Genomic DNA, 26,913 nt, shown 5'->3' with positions numbered 1-26,913 from the left:
CCCCATCCGGTTCGGGAGGCATCCGTTCCTATGTAAATCTGAAGGTGTTTCTCTTCGCGCCAAGGTAGAGGGTCATCCCACCCTTCTAGAAATAACCAATGGGCGATCTCATCGCGCAGTGCACCCCGGATCGCAATTGGTTTCATTGTGCGCATACCCCTTGAGATTGCTGCCGACATCTCTCTAGTAAACAGACGCGCTGCTGGAACAGCCAGGGAAAAGGAGACGCACTTGCCGACCAAACGTTGAAGTGTCTTGACCGAAACATAACTCGAGCCTAATGTCTCTCGGATCAGCTCTAGGAACTTGCGCTTTTTGTCCGGGATCAGGTGGAAAACTTCCCTACTGGAGTCCGCGAGAAAGCCAAGATAAGGGACCATCTTTTGGGGGGTTAAGATTGACTTCGTTAGGCCCAGAAAATATCCCAAACGTACCAAATAAAACGCCACAAGAAATACTGCTGATTTGGCCGCCGCCAAATTACGCTCATCTGCAGAGTGTAGGGTACCATATTCCCCTTTGTTAAGTGGCACCTGGAGTTGACCATTATGCCTATCATCAATATATAGGAGACATGGGATCCCCAACGAGCGTAGAAAATTAGACGCCATAAGGCCCGTCGAATGATACACATAAGGGGAGATCTTCCAGCCAAACGGTAGGGAGTTATATGTAAAGTACCAACCACCCCACTGGATTCCGAAATATGTACGACTTTCTTCCGACAGCAAAAGGTGGTCGTATCCAGATTTGTCGTCAAGGACGGTCTGATAAGAGTCCTTGAAAACATACCGAGGCAAATCTGTCACCCTATCCAGGGTGAAAGGCTTCTCTAGCATCCACAAGTTTAGGTACCGCGCATCATGACACAGTCTCGGCTTTGATGGCTCAACCGTCAACGGTAGTACAATTTGAGGCGGGGTTACTTGGCCAACCTTACCCACCAAAGAGATCGCACCAGTTTTTGGACGACTTAAAAGTGTCGTCCTGACAAACTCCCCAAACTGTTTACAGGATTTTACAGGATACATTTTAAACAATCTGTGGGGTGGCAGGATACATTTTAAACAATCTGTGGGGTGGCCGGTCGGAATCGTAATGTTCCCCCTTGAACGTTCCCTTAAAGTGTTTGAAATATGGGAATATTGACACCTTATTCCCAATCCAAGACAATACCTCCTCCTGGTGTGATGAAGTTTCGCGATTTCTGCCCACTGGGTTATGCGTTTGTGAAGTTCCCCCGCCACAAAAGTATCAGGATCCCGAAATAGCAACTCTTCGACATGGCCGATAATTTCTCCATTCTCAACTAGTCGAGTTTTCTGCATCAACTGGTCATTTTCTGTCCCCTCACCGCTGACCAATACGGGGTTCCCCCTTACGTCTATCCACTGTATCGCACCTGCGCGATCACCAACGTTGTTGATAAAGTTATCAAAGTTGTCATCTTTTTCCCATGACCAGAATGTTGCCTAAGGGGAAAAAACGATTTTTTAAAAGAACCCCGTACAAGCCAGCAGAGAGAGGACAGTCTTGACCCAGTATGACCGGGAGGGTTTTGAGATACCCTGTTTTCAAAACTCTCAACTCTCTGTGACTACAGTACAGGTAAACAAAAAAAAAAACAATGTGCGAGAACAGAAGTGAAAGACAAATAAATGTTACAGGCAGGTGTTACTGATCCCTCCACCTACCCTTGTAAAGGCGATGCTAACCGAATACCACTTAAGAATCGCATCAAATCGAAAAAACCGGGCAAGTTTCAAATGTTTATTGCACTCATTGAACTTGTTATTAACATGATTATCACTGTTATTACAACTTGTTTCCCTTTCATGCGCTTCAGTGGTTTAGTACACCTATTAGAACTTGTTATCTTTAGCACGACCTCGGGTTGCTGAGGGCCTCTGCTGTGCACCCCTCCTTGCATAACACCTTGCCATAATGTGGCCATACTTTCCACAAAAATAACATTGGACGGGAGCGCCACTTCTCCAGCCACGACCTCTATATGGGGCATCACCACGTTCACGGTAAGAAGATTCAGATGACGGGCTTCTCCCAGTCATCGCTTTCTCCACCTTCGCAACCGCCTCGTACACTTTCGTATGGTCTTTGTCCCCGAGGAGGCGCAGAACCAAAGCGCGAAAATGTTCCTTTGGGAGGTCTACCTTTGCCCTGGCTGTCTGGTACACAAGGCGGTAGAAATCGCGTTTGTCATCCTGATTATCCCTGGAGGTATTCTGAAGGGTCTCCAGAATATCAATCGCCTCGTACTTGTTAAACTCTGAAAGCGGCCGTGCCGCATAATCGAGCATCTTCCTTATCACAGAGGCCACAGAGAGTTTCGTCAACTCCTCAAGGGACTTTTGTAAATCACCAAACTTTTTCTTTAGAGTCTAGGAGAGCAGATAAAGGGAAGAGTCAGATTATACGAACATCAACTCACGAAGTTTCTTTTGTTGTAGCGAACTTTCGCCCCATTGCATTACAGAAAAAACACAGATTTTCATTGCATTATCGAAAACTTTCACTGCATTGCCGAAAGACTCGAATTTCCCTTTTCCATTTTCCATTTTTTATTTATTTCTTTTTTTTTATTTTCCGATTTCATTTCTATTTATTTATTGTATGGGGAACACCCCCATCTGTCCTAAGGCGAGCTCTCGCCCATTTCTTTCCCTTTTTATTTTCATGGAGAATTCTCATACATTTCTTTCTCCTTTTTTCAATTTTCAAAGTGAATTCTCACCTCATCACTTTCCTTTTCTTTTCTCATGGCGAACTCTCGCCCCATCACTTTGTTCTATTTCTCATAGCGAACTCTCGCCCCATCACTTTTTCCTATTTCTCATGGCGAACTCTCGCCCCATCCCCTTCGCTATTTCTCATGGCGAACTCTCGCCCCATCACTTCTCTTTTCTATTTTCATGGCGAACTCACACCCATTCACTTTCTATTTCTCATGGCGAACTCTCGCCCCATTGCTCTTTCTTTTTTTTTTTTTTTTTTGGTGAACTCACACCCCATAGCTCATTCGCGTTATCCTGAGTTACAAAATTTCACCTCTATACAGTAAAGACACGCACATAAGTGAACGGTAAGTTCCCGCCCCATCTGAGTGTTGCATATAAATTCTCGACAACAATTGAGAGAAAAACACAATCCGCGAAAGCCGCTAATGAAGCATTCACTCCATTAAACCCGCCAAGGTCCAAATTTAATACACTAGAGCTGCTCACAACCAACTAACCGGCAAACGCGGACAAACTGAGTGGGGAAAAAACCCCGAAAATAATGAAAAACCCCATACAACACGAAACTGAATACATGTCAACGAAACGCATTTACCTCAAGCTCTCCTTGAGTTGGTTCCACGTGCATAGCTTCTTGTGGAGCCACTGGAACTTGCGCCGGCGGAATTTGTTGGGCTGGAACTTGCGCCGGCGGAATCTGTTGGGCTGGAACTTGCGCCGGCGGAATTTGTTGGGCTGGAACTTGCGCCGGTGGAAACTGTTGGGCTTGAGCAGGTAAGATAGCCTGGCCCACAACAAGTTGAGCGCCCTGGTTTTCAGCCGGTTGAGGAGGTTGAACTGGCGCCGGCAAAACTTCTACGTCTCCACGAGGCACTTGACCATTTTGGGCCGCTTGTTCCGCGCCCGCTTGCAATTCATCGACTTGTATAGGTCTCAGACGACCACGAACCGGGCCGGGGTATTGTACATTCGCCATCCAAGTAAAGCAATAACACGAGGAGAGGAGATTCCAACTATTCGAGCGACACGAACTGGAGCACAACCGAACCGCGCTGCAGTTGAGCCAAAGTGATAATTTAGTCACACGTGTTGATCTTATATGCGTCACTTTAATGTATGCAGTGTGAATAGTTTTATAAATAGATTTCGCCAAGAGAGGATGAAGGTACCTTCATCCTCTCTTGATTTCGCTAATAATTATTTTTATTTATTTATTTATTTATTTATTTATTTATTTATTTATTGTTGCTTATCATTATCGCTAATAATTATTGCATTTACTTCTTTGGCAGAGAAGTAACAAATATGAAATAACTTAAAATAAATAACCTAAAATTTTCTCATTCCAAATGGTCGCACACTGGCTGTGCACGAAAGCCAGTGGCATCCATTTTTACCGGACACATGCCTATTTTTTAGATGATGCACTAACAAGGCTTCGGTCCCGAAAGAAAAAAAAGCAGCGATCTGTTCGTAAAATTAAGCGATCAACTCGGCGGCAAAGCGCTTTAGGTTCACCAAGTGAAGTACGTGCACGCTATCATAAAAAAGTTATAAGTCCAATTAAGCTGATACTTTCGAGTTATATCGAACTTGGCTAGTTTAAAAAACCAAACTACTCTAGATGTCCTAGCTTTGTATCTTTCACTCTTGTAGTCTCCTGACTATCTAAAGCCACCATTGCATTGCATGGCATGGCATGACGTGGCGTCGTATTGCACGCATTGTGTTGTATTGTGTATTGCATTTACTTGCTTTATTTTACATTTTCTTGCAGCCCTATGCCCAACGGGTTGGCTTCCGGGTTTTCACGGATCTTGCTTTAAAAAATTTTCCGAGACAATGGGATGGAACGCTGCTAAATCCTTCTGCGCAGCATTAGGGACAAACCTTGCAATTTTGAATTCACAAGCCAATGTTGAGGCAGTTTCCTCAAGAATTCAAGACTGGGCGTGGATTGCTTTGCACAGGGATCCGACAAACGGCTCCAGATGGCTTTGGATTGACGGATCACTCACTAATTACACAAACTGGGGCAGTGACCAACCTAACAGAGACGTGGGAGGCACAGAAGATTGCGTAGCAACCAAGGCTGGACAAAAATGGCATGACTGGCCCTGCAGAACTTCTTTCCGCCCCATTTGTGAAATCAGTCGTAAGTGATAGGTCATTCAAACTAACAGTTATAGTCATTTCTAAAGGTAGTTGTTTTCAGTTGCCGAGTATTTATTCAATATATTTAGTTCACACTTCTTATTATTTTCTGTTAAAGTTAATTTGTTATCATTCACCAGTAAAGCTTATAAGTCACAAGGTATATGCCACTAATGCCTTTCGATATCCAGTCAAGCGCTAGATGTGCATTATAAAAGTTTCAAGTATCCAAGCCATAAGTGACTATTTTTTGGTGTTCCACAATCTAGGAAGATTAAGCCGAACTAAATATTCCTGAATAATTAACCCTGCTAGGTATGTGGGTTAGTAGTTTTAACGACTATTTTAACACCTTGCATCATACGGGACTTTAAATAGGTTTATAATAAGACTGGCGAGTCTCCAGAAAGTGTAATCCTCATATTCAATTTTCATCCGGCAATAGATTTAGTTAACAATTATTATTTATTTGCTATTTTTTTTTGTTAATTATAATTATCGCTAATAGTTGTTGCATCAAATTCTTTTGGCAGAGAGGTAACAAATATGAAATAATTTAAAATAAGCAACCTAAAATTTTCTCATTCGAAATTGTCGCACTCTGGCTGGCCATTCAAAATAGCAGTTTTATTTTTATTCTAATTGCTTTAGGAGCATTCAGTCGAAAACGCGATTTTGTGACCGTTGGAGTTCAATTTATTTTTTAAATGATATCGCACTTTCTCTATTTTTGAATGTGTTTAAGCTTGACTTACAGCAAAGCTTTTGTAACCGTCCACCTATATTTGAGATAAAGATCTTTTCTCGCTTTGTGTTTTCAATGAAACATATTTCCTGACTCCTCCATATGTCCGCTTGAACCCAATCATTCTGGAATTAAATGTCATATTGTTTACTATCACTACATGTAGTCTTCATTCGTAAGTTATCGCCTTTTCCCGGGGGAACATCAAAGATTCTGTTTTACCTAGTAGCTACATCCTTCTGACCAATCAAGTAGTTACTTTGTTTTTCTTCTTTTCTTTCGCAAAGCTTCACTAGTGTCTACTTGTAAAAATATTACTCTGAAGAATGGTGTGCATGTTTATCCTCCACGGTGTCTCATATTAAATCAAGATTATGGATCAACTTGTACTTTTAATTGCTCCAGTGGTTACCATCTCAGTGGTCCTGCCTCTATAAGGCGCGGATTTTGGGGATCCTGGAGCGAGGATGTCAGCACAGTCAGCTGTAACGGTTTGTACTGAGTTGCTGTTATTCAAGGTAACGTTAAGAGTCTATCTCTCTTGCCATCCTTTTTAAATCTCACATTCCTTTACCCTACACTATTGAGTAATGACAAAGTAAAATCAAAATTTAAGTGCCAAACTTCCAAACATGCAATGTAATTCATTACCTTTCAATGCTATGCACGACGTGCAACTTAATCTTTGATAACCCTTACTGATATGAATATGAAGATGCAGAACAAATTTACCATTTCCATGCTTCTTACCAGAAAATTAGATTGAACGACTAAGCATCTTACTTTTGAATGCGGATGAATTTATTATGCATTTCTTTAAAGGTTTATAATTCTTAGAATTTGCTTCAATTACCAGAATGTTGGAAAGCTCTCGGCATGGAAGATAATGCTATCGCTGACGAACAAATCAGGGCCTCTACACAATTGGATGCTAATCATGCTTCCAGCGAAGGCAGATTGCAACTTAAGGCGGCTTCGAACAATGGCGGATCGCGGTCAGCCCTTATAAATGATGTCAGTCAATGGCTCCAGGTTGATTTTGGAAATCAGCAAACTATAGTAAAACGTGTGGCAACACAAGGAAGTAACGCTAAGAGCCAGTGGGTGACGAAATACAAACTGCAGTACAGTTACGATGGCTTTAACTTCCAGTACTACAGCGAACCAGGACAAAATGAAAACAAGGTATCATACACGTTTTCGTCGTAAAAACGAGTTTTAAAAAGAAATACAGTTCAATTAACGCTAGAATTATGTAAGCCCAGACTTTTAAGGAGCGAATAACGTTAGCTATTGAATAAATCGCTATCCAACGGGTAAAATGTACTCCAGCCAATACTGAAATCTTATCCGCTGGATGAAATTATCCACACTTTGAAAAAATAGGGCCAGGTTGTTGAAGTGAGTAAGACTTTATGTAGGCGTAAAATTTTTCAGCTTTATTTATCCAACCATCGAGATCACAATTAATTCACAAGGGCAGATCCACATATGACACCCCTGATCCTTGTTCGCTTCCGAGTTGCGATTCGCAGAAAATATTGCAAATATTATGGAACAATGAGTGATAAATGCCAGTAAATCTAAACTGAACATTTCATACGGCAAGAACTTACATATTGTTGGAGCTTTCTTCCATGAAAGGTCCAAATATCCACAAATCCGTACTATGGGCTAATGTTTGACTACAAACATGGCGATTCTTTGTCCTGTGCGGACAAACAGCCACTAATCTTTATGGGGCCACAGGCCTCCCAACATTAAAATTAACGATAAAAACTCTACAAAATTGAAAACTAAGGTTACAACACTTTATTATTGTGATAACAAATCCTGAATATTTGATAATTTCAGAAACTTGAATCATTCTTTATGGTTTGTTACTTCTTTTAGGAGTTTGTTGGAAACAAAGACCAGAATACCATAATTATTCATGACCTGAACAAACCAATCAGAGCTCGTTACATCCGATTCAGACCAACAGCTTGGCATAACCACATATCAATAAGGATGGAGCTCTATGGCTGTAAAGGTACTCAAGGTTTCCTATTATAAAAAGTAATCTATGTGTTTCTTTTTTCATTTATGGAAACTTTATAATACAAACTTTACAGTGGTATAGCAAGGAAAATGACTTCTTTTCGGCTAGGGTTGTGAAAGTTGCCTGAGTGTCTCAGTTGAAGTGCGGCTTCCTATTAACACCACGAAATATTCGAAGTCAATTTACGCCAATTTACAATGTTTTTGGTATGATTTGGCGTCATAAAATATGGTTTTCATAACATTTACATCGTATATCGTTTCGTCGGGCATATCTGTTCACTTTTAGGCACTTTTTCGCAGATTTCATATTAAGAATATTGTTATCCTGTTCTTTCATTGTATTTACATCACAGTCAATGAAGATGATGCAACAAACATCCTTCAAGCGAATCCATATTTCAGGAAGCTCGATTCTGATAAGTGGGCCAGCCCACAAAACAGTCAAAAATGGAGCATAACGAAGACATGTAGTACATCTTTGATCAAATTCATTACACTATGTTTGCCTTCGTGTTCTTACTCCTTTATACGACATTCTTTTAAATTGACAAACTTAACACCATTTGAGTTTTCTTGTCATTCACTTTCATCTTTAAAAAGAAAACCGTTACAGACTCATTGGGTACTTTTCTTTTGGGTAATTATAAATCACTATCACTAAGATTGATATTATTTATCTATTTTTTTTATTTTCGTAAAACGGACACTTGACGTACGGGACGTGATGTGCCAGTTATGATTTCCTTTTAGGGAAGAGAATAATCAGCCATTGGCTCTTAGATGGTTCCGATCCAGACGTAAAGTAAGCAAATGAAGAATCAAATAATTTGTGTTTTTTTTTAAATTAAATGTTCAATGGTTCGGGTGTCCATATATCTGTGGACACTGGCGTTACAGAAAACACTTCCTTAAGCAGCTGAGAAATTGAGTTGAGACCGTATAATAAGTTACCTTTAGTATTTCTCTTGTTGTTTTTCTATTCTTTCTTATTCACTTCAACAACCGTTGTTTAAATTTTGAGGATCAAGTTCAAATTGTTGAAATTGAATCATTATGTAGAAAAAGACTTGCGAATGGTTGTAGTTCAGTGTTCGCGAATGTTATTTTTCCCTAAAAATAATGATGCAGTGTACAGTTTGTACAGTGAAAGCCCGCTCTACGGAGACCACCTGAATACTAACACTTGCTATAACGGACAGTTTTCTTGTTCCCGCTCCATACATTTTCTTTAAAATTAACCGCTTAATAAGGACACTCTGTAATACAGACACTTTTTTCTGGTCCCAACGGTGTCCGTAATAACCGGGGTTTACTATACTTTCCTTTGTTAACACCCTGAATTGCTGTAACAATACGTTAATTTTTTTTAGGCAATTGAGCTTACATGCAATTGTTTAAGAGATCTACATCCTTCTCAATACAACAGGTGTCATTTATTATTATTGTTTTGATAGATATTTTGGTACTGTGAACTTTACTGAGGGCTGGTGTCCTGGCAGCAAGGCCGCCTACTTTAGTCAAAACAGCTCCTACGCTACCGTGCCTAACATAAACATCACGAATTGTGATTTTACGATTGCGTTTTGGATAAAATCCAATGGTGTTGATGGGCCTATAATAGCATTCCGGACAAACAGTGGAAAAATATTTTACATAGCAATGAAGGAATCCATCGTCTTTCTGGCTGTTTACAACACTCTGACAAAAGCAAACTTCAATGTCAGTGATTGGAACCATATAGTGGTAACTTGTGAGCAGTTCAAGATCAAAGTCTTCGTCAATGGCATTGAAAGAGTATTGCGGGAGAGATGGAATGAATACTTCTTTGTTTCGTCAGTCCATGGGCAGCCGAACTGTATTATCGGAAATAATCCGCATTTTTTCAAGACCGGATTAATAGGGGAATTAAAAACACAGTCGTTTATTGGTTCAGTTATGGATCTCTATGTTGTTGGAAGGGCTTTGTCTGTGGGTGAAATAGCAGATATATTTCAAGGTAACAATCAATTTCTTATTACTTTTTTTCGATACCTGCACCATAAAATCGCTATATCGTTTCAACATAAAAACCTCATCAAGGCCCATAAAACTATCAAGATTCATTTCTCAACTGCCGTCCATTTCCTGGTAATTTTGAGGAGATTCCCGTTCTCGCTCTAATAGACCATTTGATGCAAAAGGTTTTGGTATATTGTAACGCTATTAAGTTCGGTTGATGTTCACCGACGTTTCGGCAGTGCTGCCTTCTTCTAATAGACCATTTCCGAGTTGCAGGGAACCTCATCATGAAAGCGATGCTAAGTTCAAAACTTTTTCATAAGGAAATTAGTTTTTTTTTTTTGCATATGAATGAAAACTAATTTTCATAATAAAAACTTTGCACTTAGCCTCGCTTTCACAATGAGGTTGAAAGCAAGTCGAAAATGGCCTGTTAGTTTTCATCGAAAGATCACGAGTTTCCCAAGTATTCATCAGGATACAACTTCAGACATTATTTAAATATATCCCATAAATTATCGATGACGATCAAATGACGAAAAATCGAGGGCAGGAATTTTATTTGATGCGTTTCATTAGTCAGAAGGACGAGGTGAAATTAATCGGTTATGTAAGGTTGAATGCGCTGGATTTGTTTGGAATCTTCTCTAAAAAAGAACAGTTGCAATGACCAAAAGAAGAGTTGATGAAGAGTATGCAATTTGAAACTAGTTTCTATTGTTTAATTTAGGTCGTGATCTATGGTCAAATAAAGAAAACGCATTTGGCCAAGATTGGTTATCATGGGGAGGTTGAAGGAAGGGGTCCAGGGGTTAGCCCAGGGAAAGCAACTAGTTCCCATAACAATGATCAATAATGAATAAAAATGACGCTTAGTGTGTTGATTTTTTCTTTCACATTTATTTAGGCGAGCCTATACCTCCTGTTATCAATAACAAAGAAACGGAAATAAATGGCTGCGATGTTAATCTGACATGGAGTCCTCTACGACGCCAAGCATGCCCTTTTACGAAGTACAGGATATATTACAGAGGAGCGAATTCACAAGAAAATGAAGCTGAGTGGAGTCGAATACCTATTTCCCAAGTTACAAAAACCTTCCATGTCATACGACTCACTTGTGACAAGGAGTATGAGATCGCAGTCTCTGCGTTAATTGAACCGAAAACCGAGAGTAAAAAGTCAACCTCTTGGTTTGTAAAAGTCAACACAGGTGTGATGTTATTTTATGATGAAGTTATAATTATACCTCGTGTAATAAATTGAAAGGGGGTGTTAAAAAACTGTGAAAATCACTCACATCAAGATCATCCATTCAAACGTTACAAGTGAAGAAGCTAAGGTTTGACCTTGTATTTATTCAGTATCCCCAACTACTACCTGCAACTTTGAATTATTAGTTTATTCTTCACCCAAGTTAAAAGTGTCCTAGCTGAGACAAGATAAAGTTTTTCTCTAGATTTTGGAGGTAAATGGAAGAAAAAAAAAAGAAAGAAAATAGCGTCCTTTTACAGTCATGTTCAAGATTATTCATCCATTTGTCTAATATGGTCCAGTCTGTTGCTCAGTTTTAATTGTTCTGTTTTTACCGTTTAACACTAGCTACGTTTTTTTCATATGTATTTTTCAGCGAAGAGGGCTACTACTACCGACACAAATGATGCTACGACAGGTACAATTGGTACTCCAACAGACAAAAACGTAACTGCAAAGATAGCTGGAATTATTGCTGGAATTTCTGTAGTTCTTGTGGCTGTGATAATTGTGGGAATCAATTACCTTAGAAGAAGGCAAGAGAACGAAATACGCAGACATACTAAGCACGAAAGGTAGGCTAGGACGCTGTCATATTTATTTAACATATAAAGCTTAATTCAAGCTGGAAGTAATGAAAGAAAAAAAATTGCATTGAATTCCAGGTTATATAAGTATTTTTCCTTCGAATCGTAAAGCATATGAGGCCAAATAAGAATTATTAGTATACACCATACAAGTGAATAGTGCTTTACGCGCGCGCTGATTGGCTAGGTCGGAGGTGATTAGCCAAGTACTATTCACCTCCGAGCAGCCGAAGAGAAACAAGATGGCTTCCTGTTTCGCCACAGTTACTTAATAGAAAATTATTTCGATAAACGGGGCCGCTGTTAAAAAAAATACATAAATGGCAACAAAGTTTGGTTTGACGGCATTAAAAGGTAAGTTATTTAATTTTTTCAACCTCACATTCTAAGGCAAAAAATGAAAATACAATCCCTTGCTTACGAAAACTGCCGACCACTAAAATTACAATGAAAACAATGAAACATCTAATATTTTTCAGCATGGTTTCAACAACAAGACGTATTTCACAGAAAAATTGAAGAAATGACACTGCAGGAACTAAACAACTGCCTCCAAAAGTTGTATTTGTTTGCAAGAAAGCGAGACGGAACTTTCTACAATAAGAAATCGCTTACCGCGCGGCGCGCGAAATTTCATTCCATTTGTCGGTATATTGTCAGAAATAAAATAACTTTTTGGTCGGCTAGTTATTCAGCTTGTTCAGTGTCGGTGAAAGTGACGGATATTTACCCCGCCGCTTCGCAGCTCGGAAAATATCCATCACTATTCACCTCCACTTCGGTGAATAATTGTTATATAAGTATTTTTCCAGTGGCGGATCTAGGGTGAGGATCAGGGCGGTCCGGCCCCAAACCCCCATTAGACCCCTGGGTTTTTTTCTACTTGTTTGACACTTAAATTTTTGCACCGACAAGATAACATATTACTATTCATTAGGTTGATTTAAAAAAAATTATTTTACCATTAAACTAAATTCCAGGCATATTAAAAATGTACTTTTTTTTGGGGGGGGGGGGGGGAGGGGGGGAGGTACGCTCTAGAGGTCTGTTCTGCTCTGCTCGCAAAGCACTATTGCCTGATCGCCGTTCACAGAAACATGTGCTCTATCCTATTGTTTTGCGGAGCCGCAAAACAATAGGTTTAATGAGCAAAAACAATCGCTCTGCACGTGCATTTTACATTTTGGTACAGTTCTCTGTCGTCCACTGCAAAACAACAACGTGGAATTACCACATTTAAGGCTTTAAGGAGAACGTGAACGCACGGCAGCGAATTTTTCACTTTCTTTCTTAACTTGTATGCCACTCCTGCCAATTTGTTTCCTGGATAGTTCGCCATTTTTATAAAAGTTGAGCGAGTTGAAACAATCGCGAACTAGTTGGGGAGGCGGGGGACACTCGGAGGTGTGGGGGATAAGTAATTTGCCTCAATAACTCAATAAACTTTCAACAATGTTTCTGAATCAAAGTCTGGATCCCCCCCCCCCCCCCCCCCTATCAAAAATTCCTGGATCCGCCCCTGAGCTACACAAGAATCCAAACAAGAGAACTTCAATTAAATAGCCAAAGCAAAAGAAGTCTAAGATTAGATACAATTTTATATATATTTCGATTCATTTAAGAATGAAATCCAACATCGTTCCTTTGCTGCTACGAGAAGTCACGCCTAAGCGAGTAACCATCATGGAGGAACTGGGTCGAGGTGCTTATGGTAAGGTTCACAAAGGAGTCATGAGGGAATTACCAAAGAAAGAAGTATTTTCCAAGCCCAGAGATGAACGAGTGGACATCGGTGAAGGACGAGTGGTTGCCATAAAAGTTCTACTTGGTGAGAAATTCGTTTATGTGCAACGCTACTGGGATTTTTACGTCATGGGTCCAAAACTGTGTTAATATCAAGGCTAGAAACAAAAGAGAAATATCAAAAATGATGTTCTCAAACAGAGAAAAAAATATATTCGCTTTTTAACAATGTCGGTTCAAGACGCATTTGAACAAATTAAGAAGGTAAGCCCATTTTTCAAGTAATATATCAAACACGAGACACAGTGTTTCATCACATATCAAACACCGAGAAGAGAGTTGAAAATACGACGCGTAGCGGAGTATTTTTGACGAACTTCGAGGTTTTTGATATTGTGATGAAACACTGTGACGAGTGTTTGATACAACTTCTCAAAAAAACCTATTTTGAAGGAGAAATTAAGGATGCAAAAACGAGGAGTTTTTCATCAGATATCCAAACACGTCACGGTGCATGATTTTCTTTGTCTTTGGCTTTTGAATTATTAATGAGTTTGAGAGAGGTAATCCATTTCCGTCCAATCCGTCTTTAGCCAGAGTTTCAGAAAATTCGCAGACTAATTTTGGAATAAAACCGAACATTTCTCCTCGATTTTCTTAGATTCTTGTGTCTTTTAGGTCCTTTAAGTAAATAAGGAGAAAGTAAAGAAATACAAGCAAAGCAAATTAGGTCCCTGATTAATACTTTACAATACGCGTTTTCGGCTTTATACAAATGTATAAGAATGATGGACAAAGATGATCCACTGATCCGGCTTCCCAAATTATTGTTAATAGCAAATGAATGTTGTGCCGTTTGAAATAAGTACACAACAGTATAATAAATCAGAGAATTACCTCTGTAATGTCTCAGGAAGAGTGCAAAGTAAAACTAGATGAATCCTAGTGAGCGTCAGCCCTAGTAAGAAAATAGGGGACGGCTCGAGGTAAAGAAAAATAATCTTTGACCACGACCGAGACCTCCGGATTTGATCTTCCATTGCTTTCATCGATCGTTTATTTTATCAAAAGGTATCCTACGCGAAATATACTACGCGACTTCGTATAATGAAACCATTGATTGGTGGGGTGGAGGTTGTATGTAATCAAACGCCTCCAAAGCTTGGAATTTTTTGTGAAATTTATTTGGAAACAACTTAGTGTGAAATTCGTTGCTACCATGGCAATGATATCTTAAAGTATAATTTTGCTGTTCCACGTATTTGTTTTATTTTAAGGTTATGATAGTATATTTGTTGGTCTTGATGTCTTTTTGATCGATTTTGGTCGTTGAACCGTTGGTAAATCGTGCCGTAATCCTTACACCATGCAGCGTCATCATCTCCCGCTACGGGATTCGTACTTGACTTGACATGAACGAAGAGCAGTGATTTAATTTGACGCTTTAAGATAGACAACAAAGAAAAGTTACAGAAGTGCTGCAAGTCCCTCGGGTAAAAATTTCTTACAAATATGTTTATTGCATTTTCTGTTATGGACCGGTTGACTCACAAATCAATAGGGAATCTACATTGATGTCTTTTCATAGATACTCCCAGTTTCCTTTTTGGTGCAGCCTGTTTACTGACTTGTTGATTGACTGACTGACTGACTGACTGACTAACTCATTCACTCACTCACTGACTGACAGACAGACTGAATGAATGAATGAATGAATGAATGAATGAATGAATGAATGAATGAATGAATGAATGAATGAATGAATGAATGAATGAATGAATAACTGATTGATTGATTGATTGATTGATTGATTGATTGATTGATTGATTGATTGATTGATTGATTGATTGATGTTTCAGAAAGGGCCGGCGAAGAAGGCAGACTACAGCTACTTCAGGAAATAGAACTTATGAAGGAAATAGGCTCTCATAGAAATATTCTGAGCATGCTCGGCTACTGGGTCAGGACAGAACCCATCATGCTTATCTTGGAGTATGTTCCACACGGGGATCTTCTTCAATGGCTTAGAAACAAGAGGCACCAGGTCAGAATCTAGTTTAATTTCTTACTTAAGAAATATTGGGTTACTCAGATTTAATTTCTCACTACTTTTGAAATTTATCCCGGTCTGTGAAGGGCCTTAAAGTTAAATTAAAGATATCCAAAGTCCTGATCTTTTCCTGTACCCGTTGAGCTTGAAGGTTTTATTCCATCAAACATAGCAAAAATCAAAGATCTCTTGTCGCCACTGTAGAACGCAGGAACAAGTTCTCAAATGAAAATGGACCGCCAGCATCTAAGATCAGTATTTTAATTCACCCGCTCACACAGAACATTACATGACAACAACTCGACCGTTAACTCGCACCTCGCTTATGAATATTACAATCATAATAGCTTTATCCTGATTGGACAATAATGGTGCATAATTATGCTTGAACACTACATCCCTCCTTTTCTTAAACGAAACATAAACAACGCTACGTATCAGGGCTAAACAAAAAAAACGAAAGCTTTATAATTAGATTCATTACAAGCAAACAAAACAAAAGAAAATCTAGCTTAGCAGTCACGACATAAGCGGACTAAACACTTAATGACATAACATTGTTCTTGGACCGCAAGCTAATTCCTTAACGATAAAACAAAGTCATTGAACCGCGAAAGTCTTTGAACTTGGCGAGTAGACCTACGAACAACATTCGGGCGGACTTCTGGTTCTGGCAGTTTACGTCCATTTTTTTCCTTCATCTCGTCCGCTATCTCTTTCTGCTGGCTCTGGATCCTGTCTTTCTCCCTCACGATCAGCTGTTTCTGCTGGCCCTGGCTCCTGTCTATCTCCTTCACGATCAGCTGAACAACCGCTATCACTGGTTACGGTCGCGGACGCACCCTCCGGCAAATTGTATTTCTTGACAAATGCTGTGTTGCGCTTGAACTCTACTCCCACGTCATTCCTGACAGTTATTTCAATTCCCGTTCTGAACGACCTTAAATGGACTTGGATGAAAATTGCTTGACAACTTGTTCGATTTTTCTGCCTTTAGAAGCATTGCATCGCCGACTCTAATTGACTTAGGGACAGCGCCTCTCTTGTCGTCCGCATATGTCTTCCCTTTCAACTTGTTCGACCAGTCTTTGTCGCGTGTTTCTTCCCGTGAAACGTCCACCGTCTCTCTTCTCAGTTCCGGTAGTTTGGACCGCATCTCTCTTACAGACATCAAAGAGAAGGGTGTGGCCCCGGTTGTGACCTGCGGGGTAGACCTGCACGCTGTCAACCATGTAACCAATTCAGTGCGCAGGTTCTTCTTCTCCGAATGTGCGATCTGCAGACACTTGAGCAAATAACGATTATGACGCTCGACCTTGCCATTGGCCTGCGGCCATAATGGAGTAGTCCTTCGATGTTCAACACAATGACTACGTAGAAATGTCTCGAACTCCTCGGACACGAATTGTGGACCATTATCTGTCCTCAGGAAAAACGGAACACCAAATTTCGAAAACATCGGGGAGATCGCTTCAATAATCTTGCCGCTCGTGGTAGACTTCAAGATAGCCACTTCCAGAAATCAGCTGAAATAATCAAGCACCACCAAAATACTTTCTCCCGAGGGCAGGGGACCTAGCAGGTCTGCGCTGCAATCTTGCCACGGGACGGTAAGAGGCAACAAACGAGACATCGGCTCAGGTGGGTCGTAGCCTGAAGTAACCTGACAGCCACGGCACACCTTGCACACCTTTTCTGCGTCCTTGTCCATTCCCGGCCACCAGACTTTATTGCAAAGTCGATATTTCGTCTTAACGATCCCCTGATCCCTTGACCTTGTCCTGTAGGATCATGGGAACTTCAATCCTAGTACCACGAAGCAAAATTTCACCATAAATACACAATTCGTCCTTGATAGGAACGTACGAGGAGAGCTTACAACGTTCCCAGTCACCAGAACGCACACATTTCTCCACTTGACACAGTTCCTCATCATTGTAAGACGCCTCCTCAATTTCTCTTGGTGACAAAGCAACAGGCACACTGTTCTCTACGATGTTTTTGACGAAGTCATTCTTTTCGCCACCGTCACATGACCCCACAGAGTTTAACCTGGATAAGGCGTCAGCAATGTTCGTCTTTCCTGGTCGGTACACCACTGTAAAGTTGAATCCTTGTAAGCGCAACATCCATCTGACAATTCGCGCGCAAGGCTTTGACTTGCGCGAATATATGCGCTCTAAGGGTTTGTGATCTGTTTCCACTTCAAAAGTTTCACCAGTAACGTACATGCTAAATCGTTCACAGGCCCAGACCAATGCGAGTGCTTCCTTTTCAGTCTGACTGTAACGACATTCCACGTCAGACAAGTTTTTCGACGCATAGGAAATGACTCTCCACACACCTACCTGCTGTTGGGTCAGAACTGCCCCTAACCCCACTGGGGACGCATCAGCAACAATTCTTGTCCTGCAGCCCGCCTGATAATAAGCCAATGTCTCGGCTTGTGTAATCAGCTTCTTCAACTCTTGAAATAATCTCTGCTTTTCAGCAGCCCATTTGAACGTAACGCCGTTCCTGGTCAACTCCTGAATGGGCTTAGCTATGGATAGTAGGTCTCGCATCAACTTCGCTGAATACTGGACCAAACCCATGAAACATCGAACTTCACTTGCGTCCTTGGGAGGTCTTGCGTCTCTAATAGCAGCCACTTTCTCTTCGCTTGGATTAATTCCGTTACTTGTCAGTTCATGACCGAAGAACGTGAGCTTTGTCAGTCTAAACTGGCTTTTGTCTCCATTCATAGTCAGTCCCACTTCACTCAGCCTGTCAAGCACTGCAAACAAACGTATATCATGATCGTCTATGTCCTTGCCATGAAGAATGAGATCATCAGCAATATTCACAACCCCCGCACAACCCTTCAAAACATCTCGGATAATTTGTTAGTATTTCTCCGGTGCTGATGTCACACCAAACATTAACCGCTTGTATCGGTAAAGCCCGCGATGCGTGACAAACGTTGTGACGCGTCGACTCTCTTCAGTGAGCAGAATCTGATGAAAGCCCCACTTGAGATCAATTTTGCTGAAGACGGTACTTCCGTGTAAATCATATAGAAGCTCCTCCACCGTTGGAATCGGATGCCGTTCTCGTACAATCGCCTCATTTTCACCGCGCATGTCCACGCAGACCCTCACGTCTCCGTCTCCCTTAGGTACAGCTACCAAAGGTGAAACCTATCCCGACGGCCCCTCTGGTACGTCTTCTATTATGTCCAGCTCCAGTAGTTCGTCAAGCTTCTTATCGACCTTTTCCCGCAACCCGGACGGAATTCTACGCACATGCTGTGCTACGGGCTTCACAGTGTCGTCAATGTGCAGTTTCAGCTCATACCCCTTTAAGAGACCAACGCCCGAAAACAAACTGCTGTATCTCTCACGGATATCACACTCCGCTTGCCCGCTCAAATTATTTGCCTGGAAAGGACCGATGTGTAAGACGCGAACCTTCTCTGCGGTTACACGACCTAACAGCGTTCGCCCGTTGCCCTTGACAACCACGAAGTCAGCCGTACAACCATTGCTGCTGCCCGAGAGCATAACATCTGCAGTAAAAGTTCCCAGAGTTGGTAATGGTTCTGTGCCACAGTAAGCGAGAAGTGCCTTAGCTGACTTTCAAGACTCCCACCTGAGGCCTCTCTGCTTCAACAAGTCCCAGGTTTGCTGGCTCATCACATTGCAAGTAGCTCCTGAATCGATAAGGACATCTGCTAAATCCACTCCTCCGATGATCAGATTTATCAAACCACTATCTTGTTTCACTTGGTCACTGCACTGTTCTACCAAGAATACATACTCAGGACTCTACTGAACTGGTCCGGTAAATTGTTCACCATCATCTCCGCCAACCACGTGGTTTGTTTGTCTTGTTGTACCAGGTCTAAATCTTCCTCCACCAGCAGAACTTCTACCTCCACGGGTTTGACCTCCGCTTCCACTAGCCGCACCTCTGCCCCGACCAGTAACACCTCGGCCTCCACTTGTAGAACCTCTAAACTCACCCCTACTACGACCTTGAAGCTGTGGACATCTAACCATAAATTGCCCAATAACACCACATCTTCGAGAAGCTTGATCACTTTCGTATCGAACGACACCAAGAACCGACATCCAACGAAACCATTACCGAAGAAGCACTCGACTCCGTTCTGCTACTTGATTCCGATTCACCACCCGGCATCTTTTAACTGCTTAACCGTTAAATTGCCTACCCGTCGATTCTCGAATCCTTGAATTAAAAATCCTCATCGCCAATGTAGAACGCTGGTACAAGTTCTCAAATGAAAACGGACCGCCAGCATCTAAGATCAGTATTTTAATTCACCCACTCACACAGAACATTACATGACAACAACTCGACCGTTAACTCGCACCTCGCTTATAAATGTATTACAATCATAACAGCTTTATCCTGATTGGACAATAATGGTGCATAATCATGCCTCAACACTACAGCCACTGCCCACGTTTTTCATTCTACTGCCACAAGAAAGAAACTAATGAACATTAGAGCTAAAGTCCACCAAGCTTGCAAACATCCTTGCTTATGAAGAAACCTAAGTGATTCCCTATATATATGGGAAACATTGATTTTATTGGTTGAGTTTGATGTCACCATGGCAACCAACCATTCACGTTTTCGGGAAATCAGCTATTTCCGTTTAAAATAAAGAAAATTAGTTTTATTACAAAAAGTTTTATGTTTTATCTCATTTTAATGTTCGTCTACTGGTTTTTATTACTTTTGTCTAATTTTCGCAAACTTCGAGTACAGTGCCAAAATTGAACGACCGTTATAACCAATAATAAAAGGAACACTAATATGCATTTCGGGGTTTTCCTGAAATTTTTGGAAATCTTAACATCCTTAAATCACGTTTATCTTCAGAAAGTGACCAACCCGTTAATTGGTGCCTTTTCGTTTCAATTTGCAGCTTAAATTAAAGAATACGATCGACGTGGGCATCCGAGAATTAGCCTTTCCTTCAACTGACGGCGAGGTAAGTTATCAAGGAAGCGCAGAAGTACAGCTTGAGGTTATCGACAAGGAAGTAAGGTTGAGAATAGAGAAGAAAATATAGAGGAAGAAGTAGGAGCTGAAGGAAGTGATGATAAAGTGAACCTGACCCCAGCAGAAAGTCAAAATGCTCAAGGAAAGAATGGATTCAAGCCAAAGCAACGAAATGGAGAAGACCAAAATGACAAGGGACCAATTACCAGCCCTAATGGTACTCCATTCCTTGACGTCGAACCCCAGTGCGCTATCATGGAAGACCAGGAACCGAGTGTCCATGGACACCAAGGTCTCAAATACTCTGCTTTGAACGTGGCCAAAGAAACTGAGTGTATCTCTCATCCCAACAGCAGCCTTGGGGAGTCAGGCAAAAACACAGAGGTAAGCATCATTATCAGGAGCGACCTTAAAGATGGCGATGAAAACAGAAAGCAAGGGGAGGACTTGCAAATGTTAACAGTGGACAAACTAAGCGAGCAAACAGAGAATACTAACATCAACGACAGCTTTGATGTAAGCATTCAGTCTCCGACCATCCTAAGTCAACAAGGCACCACAAGTTTTGAACAAGAAAAAGAAGACAAGAATCAACCAGTCATGTCGACTTTGGCAGTGCCTTCAGTCCACCTTGGTCCCGTTCCGAAAAGAAGAGAACTTCCTGCTAAACCAGAGTGCAAGAAAACACAAGAGAAAGAGACACTGGACAAAGGCTTGATTACCGCGAAGAAGGAAAGCACCGAAGAATTTAAGATCATCATCCATCCTGAAGATGAGCACCCAGGAGATGATGATGATGATGATGATGATGATGAAGTTATTTCTGCTGAAGATCTTCTATGTTTTTCCTGGCAGATAGCGCAGGGAATGGTACGTAGACAACCCAGGGGTGAAAGCCACAGACTGTAAACATTTATATGAAACTAACCGAAAATTTCGTTTACCCTCTCCAGTTCTCAAGTCCTTCATTCCATACAGCCTTCCATCCCTCCACTTTGAAACTAAAGACTTTAATATCCAATCATCCTAGGATATAAAATACCTTGAAATCAACTCCACCTAACTCCCAGTCAACCCACACTAAAACTCGACGTGAATTAATTAAGCCAAACTGACGTTTTAGAATGAACACCAGCGAAGAAGGAATGATTTACTTGTTTTCTTTTTTCAGTTTAATTAATTGGTTTGTTACAGCCGTAACCATAAGCTTCTTTATAGAAAAAATTACTGATGCTATACTTTCGAGATTTGTCTCGACAAAAAAATCTATCATTTTCTTGATTCTTTAAATCCATTTCATTTTTTCGGCAGGAATATTTGGCCAGCAAAGGATTCATTCATCGTGACTTAGCAGCCCGTAACATTCTTGTTGGTGAGGACAGAAAAGTTAAAGTTGCAGATTTCGGTTTGCTACGCCACACAAGTGATGGTGAGATATACGAGGTGAAAAACACGAAAAAGCTGCCCATCAAATGGACGGCACCCGAGGCTCTTGAGAGCGGCATATACACTTTAAAGAGTGACGTGTGAGTATGTAATCTTTTTCGTAATATACATACTTCTCAAACTATGATATCGCATCACTAAGTCAGTGCTGCTGCCTTTGGGAAGCAAATAAAATTTTGCCCGGCTGTGAGAAATTGCGAAGAAACGGCAATAATAAATGGAGTCCAGAGTAATGGCGTGGTTACGTAAAGGTTTGGTTAATTGAAGCGAACCTTTGTTTTCTAGGGAAATCCGAGCAATTTGCTGTGTATTTTATAATGCAATGTAAGACTAGCCATTAAGTATACTCTAAGATGGCACAAAGCGGTGAAATTTGTTCCCATATGCCTCTTGGCATCATTATCAAGCTTAGAATAACGAATGAAAGAACTAACGTATGACAAAGGTGACAAAAATGCGTTCATGAATTTATAGTAAGGTTAAGTGACAATAATTGTTCATTATAATGTTCATTACTATGTAAAGTATTTGAAAGGTAACAGCAAAGGTGCACTTTTCATACAAATAGTATAGCACACACAGAATCGCTCTGCGTGTTAATCCTCGGTTTATTCTACCATTTACCATTTTGTTATTGAGTTGCCATAAAACACGATAATGTAATAAAAAAAATTGCCCCCAACTATTCCCCCAACGTTTGATTATGTCATCAAAAGTTCATTCAGTTTAATTGCTTATTTTTATCAGAAAAGGTATTTCCCAATTTAATTTGATTGAAATGAAATTCTGGCCAATAAAAAGCAATTATTTATGAAAAGAGCGAATTCTAGTTCCTAAGGATATAGCTCTATGAAAGAGCAAATTCTAATCTTCCCTATGAAGTTGAAAGTGCTACTGTGAAGGAAATCGAGTTATCTTTAACGAAATTACTGGGCTTCAAGGTTAGACCTTACACTACAAGAACAAAAAATATAATTCAGAACAACCTGCCCGGTGCCCGATAGTACGCAAAATGCGTTTTCCATTACTCAAACAGCAACTACTTGAGCCGACAATGTTTTGCAGCGGCTTCGCTAGGTCTCTCGTGACGTCATCTTATTATCTTGGCGAAATGGATAAGCGAGAAAAAGCAGTCGAAATGGTCAAGTTCTTCCCCTGCTTCTAGCGAACGTGGCTCTGATTTCAGTTCCAACGCGAGTGGTAGTTTTGAAGACAATGGGAAGGAATAACATGACGTCGGCCTAACTCTCCGTGTAGTTCGCGAACATTTTTGAATTGAGTAATGGTGGCAACCCGAATGTGAAAATTACGCTAGAAACAATCCGGAGCTCTCCGTTGGAATTACAATTTAAAGTTTGGCATGGGTTGTATTCTCCTCTCTTCTTTCCAATGCTGAAGATAAAAGGAAAGGTATAATTTTGATCACAGCAGCACTTTAAAATTTCAAATAGAAAATAGTAATTAACATATAAATTGGACTTTCCTTTTCACCCAAACGAAACAATTTTTTTTCAATACCATATGATTCTGTTTTAGATGGTCTTTTGGTGTAGTGCTGTGGGAAGTGGCCACTATGGGTAAGAACATAACTTATTCACCTAATTTCTATCAAAATAGTATAATGGCAAAAAAAATCAAAAATCAAAATCTCTACTTTTCTGGGCTCGTAATGATGTTTTCTTGAAAAGCCATCAAAGTTCCTATTTTTAACGTTAAAGGGGAAGTATCACGCAAATTTGCTGTCATTTCAAAACCCAAAAACGTTTGTCTGTCAGCGGAAAAAAAGAAATAATTGTCAAGTTTGCTATAAATTATCACCCCAGTGCAAAAAAAACTGTCGATTAGTGCCTCTGGCCAGAGACAGAGTGGGCCGGTGTGGATTGAAACTTGAAAAATGTTAAGCTAATGTTTTTCAAGTTCTCGCATTTTCGTTTCCAAAAAAGGTGAGAACAGATCACGAGTTGTTCCTTTCGAGAATTGAATTGATTTTTTTCCTCTCGTCATTCTAGAATTATTTGGCCGTTGATTGAAGGTCTTATTTCATCATTTTTAACAAAAGATACCAAAAAACCCATGATACTTGCCCTTTAACGTTCTAGTTCCTCGCCATGAACTATACTCAGGCCTTCTCAAAGCACAAAGACTGCAAAACAGTCCAGGTTTTTTTTCTCTATCTTGAACTTCAAGACTGCGTCAACTTTGAACATGAATAACTATCTGGTCGGTTGGTATTCATTGACTTCAATGTTACCATGGTAACCAATTTTTGAGAGGCAGTTTTATTAGAGAGTGGAAATTTATCTTAAAAACAAAGAAAGTTACCATTTTACTGTAACTTTTATGTCTACAGGCCATCTTAGTGTTCTTTAATTTCGGCGATTTCCTGAAGTTTTGGGGAAATCCAAAAAATCCAATATGGCGGATACAAGATGGCTGGCACATGCCAATCATTACCTAATTTTCGCGTCATTTTGCGTCATCACTTTCCTTTGTGGACCTTAAAAGAAACATATTTGGACATACTTTTTTTCCTGCCAGCCTCATTGTAATATTTATAATAGTAAGGAAGAAATGAAGGGGGGCAGAATCCGCCTTCCTCCCGGTCCCAAAAGCCAAAAAAAAAAAAGAAGAAGAAGAAAGAAAGAAAAGAAAAGATAGATAGGGTTAAGCTGAGATTCAGTTTTTGATACTTATATTGTGATTACATTTTTTTTTTGTTTTGTCCTTAACATGCATGTAATAAGGATATTTGTCCCACATGGTCGGTACGCGTATTGAAAATGAACCTTACAATTTGGGTACAATTTAAAGCTGTGCAGTTTTCAAATAAATTAAGCGTGTATTTCTAATATCTAGCCATTTTTCTCTGACCTGACCCTTTAGGACGCATCCCGTATCCTGATATAAGCAACAGACATTTGTACAATATTCTCAAGACAGGATATCGCATGGAGAAGCCCAAAACGTGTGGCTACGAAATGTGAGTAACTAAGCCCTGGTTTGACCTTACCTTATAAAAATAATATAGCCAGGCTATTCAACGAACTGCTCAGATAAAAGCGAATATTTTAAAATATGTCCAAAGTTTATTTCCTTGATAAAAAGAAGTAAATATTCAAGGAAAGTTTACCTTTACGCTGGACGAAACCTGTTCAGTGAGGCTGAATTATGTCGTAGTAGTCTCGAAACGTATTGTTAGGCAATTAGCACAACAATCTTTTGGTGGGAAAAATTTTATTTGGCAGTGAAGGGGTTTTGGTTAAGGATGCTGGGAGAGGTACATCTGGTGGCACCCCGGTAGTAGTCCTTTGAATAATGGCCTGGACCGTTTGAGACTACGGAGGAGGGGACCATTCTTAGCTTAGTAGAGTACTCCCTCCTTACCGTCCCCACCTGACAGACTTCACGTTAACATGGATAAAAAAGTCCTTTGTTGCCTAATTTTCTATATTTGACCTTTCCAGTTACCAGTTGATGATGGACTGTTGGAAAGACGATCCAGATAAACGTCCGACTTTCACACAGCTGATATCTATAATGGAAGAAATGATGACAGCAGACAAGCCATATTTTGAACCCAGCAAAACAGACGAGTCTGAGTCATGTTACAGTAAGGTAGCTGCTAGCACCAGTAAAACAGCAGAACTAGGTAGCACCACCATTACTGGAGAACTTGATAGCACCAACAAGGCCGGGGAACTGGCGAGCATCACCAAGGCCGGAAAACTGGCTAGCACAAACAAGGCCAGAGAACTGGCCAGCATCAGCGACTCCATAGAAATGACCAGCATCAGCAACACCAGAGGCCTGCCCAGCACCAGCGGCATCACAGAACTGGCTAGCGTCAGCAACACTGGGGAACTACCTAGGAGCAGCATCATCTTAGAAGTGGATACACATTTGTAGTTAGTTCAGTATCAGCGAAAAGAAAGTCATTTCCATTCGATATGCTGATAACAGGTGTAGATAATTTGTTGTCAAATTGTAGTAGCTCATTGTCAAATGCTTTTGAATCGTAGTAGCACATCATTGGCCAGGTCTATCCAGCTAAGTTAATTATGTAGTAAATAGAACGTTAGCTTTAGAACTGGTTATTACCAAATTAGCTGAACTTCAAGACAGGAAAACCTTCTGCACCAGGTGAATTTAACAGCAAATCTCCGTCTTCTTTTATAGAAATCAACATCTAGGAAAAGAAATAGGTGAGAGGTTCTTGAAGACATTTTGTTCATACGCGTAAAGGCGGGGAACTTTGGGGGAAGGGAATTATTGGACCAATGCCGCATGAGTTGAAGATGTTACCTTTTGTACACCTCCGTCTGGACAGTGTATTTTGACAAATGATGAATTGTTAATTTAATTCTAATATAATATTGTAAGACGCAAGTCAAAAGAATGAACAGAAAAACTATTTATATAGGTCACGGTACAGAAATGGTCAGGTTTAGTGTCAATCTTAATCATTACATTTGCATACGAAAGGATCCTTACCATCATACTCGAAGACCAGTGAAGGATCCATTGGCTATTTATAATTTGTAACACGTAACATTTTTTGAAAGGCATGTTTTTTTAAAGGTAGAGTTGTAAGGAGCTTGATTGAATTTCGTTAATGAAGGTCCAGTTTCTACCGGTAACGTTATTGACCATGTCAGTGCTAAAATAGTTTGTAGCTGAGGCATTAAAATAAAGCAGTTTAAAACGATCACTGACCTGGTGCAAGTTCTTTAATCCGGCGAATAACGAAGACAGAAAGATTATTGATATTTTGCTGTTTTTTTTTTTTGTCTGACGAATTTAGAATTAGCGTTGTACTAGGAAAAAGAATCTGATGACAGAATATAGCAACAGAATGAATCCATTGTTACTAAATGTTAACGTTGCATGTTAAGTGGAAAGTTTGCCTTATGCTGAATTCGTATCTATGTTCAACCCTTCTCTACTCTTTTCTTCCTTCCAAAACGTAACTCGGAAAATGACAACGTACAAGAGAAATGTGAGATAAGTTCAATTGATAGGAAAATCTCAGATTCTTGTCATTGATGTGTCATCTATGAAAGGTAAATGGTATATCAAAACTCCTAGAAATAAATGAAACAAATTCCAAGTCGGGATATTCTGCCA

General features: G+C 40.3%; 2 protein-coding genes across 2 annotated transcripts in view; one reads left to right on the top strand and one right to left on the bottom strand.

The window, feature by feature from the left end:
- Nucleotides 1-26,497, top strand: part of LOC146459873 (uncharacterized) — a 47,112-nt gene extending 20,615 nt beyond the window's left edge. Inside the window, exons 5-20 of the mRNA XM_085088765.1 lie at nucleotides 4,534-4,911; nucleotides 5,943-6,146; nucleotides 6,512-6,840; nucleotides 7,549-7,687; nucleotides 8,449-8,500; nucleotides 9,153-9,694; nucleotides 10,604-10,909; nucleotides 11,327-11,525; nucleotides 13,160-13,365; nucleotides 15,140-15,324; nucleotides 20,267-20,388; nucleotides 20,421-21,213; nucleotides 21,655-21,869; nucleotides 23,326-23,366; nucleotides 24,673-24,769; nucleotides 25,254-26,497. Coding sequence (XP_084944891.1) covers nucleotides 4,534-4,911; nucleotides 5,943-6,146; nucleotides 6,512-6,840; nucleotides 7,549-7,687; nucleotides 8,449-8,500; nucleotides 9,153-9,694; nucleotides 10,604-10,909; nucleotides 11,327-11,525; nucleotides 13,160-13,365; nucleotides 15,140-15,324; nucleotides 20,267-20,388; nucleotides 20,421-21,213; nucleotides 21,655-21,869; nucleotides 23,326-23,366; nucleotides 24,673-24,769; nucleotides 25,254-25,695 — 4,250 coding nt within the window. The 3' untranslated portion in view covers nucleotides 25,696-26,497. The remainder of the gene's footprint in view (nucleotides 1-4,533; nucleotides 4,912-5,942; nucleotides 6,147-6,511; nucleotides 6,841-7,548; nucleotides 7,688-8,448; nucleotides 8,501-9,152; nucleotides 9,695-10,603; nucleotides 10,910-11,326; nucleotides 11,526-13,159; nucleotides 13,366-15,139; nucleotides 15,325-20,266; nucleotides 20,389-20,420; nucleotides 21,214-21,654; nucleotides 21,870-23,325; nucleotides 23,367-24,672; nucleotides 24,770-25,253) is intronic.
- Nucleotides 1,757-3,747, bottom strand: LOC146459874 (uncharacterized). Its single transcript, XM_085088676.1, has 2 exons — nucleotides 3,352-3,747; nucleotides 1,757-2,399 (listed from the first exon to the last, which is right to left on the bottom strand). Exons 1-2 carry the CDS (start codon nucleotides 3,730-3,732, stop codon nucleotides 1,863-1,865), a joined length of 918 nt encoding a protein of 305 aa, XP_084944802.1. The 5' UTR covers nucleotides 3,733-3,747; the 3' UTR covers nucleotides 1,757-1,862.
- Nucleotides 26,498-26,913: the final 416 nt, after the last annotated feature.

The sequence above is a fragment of the Pavona decussata genome, unplaced genomic scaffold, assembly GCF_977016875.1.
Source record: "Pavona decussata unplaced genomic scaffold, jaPavDecu1.1 SCAFFOLD_215, whole genome shotgun sequence".
NCBI classification, from domain to species: Eukaryota; Metazoa; Cnidaria; class Anthozoa; order Scleractinia; family Agariciidae; genus Pavona; species Pavona decussata.
This window is presented reverse-complemented; position numbering and strand designations above follow the sequence as displayed.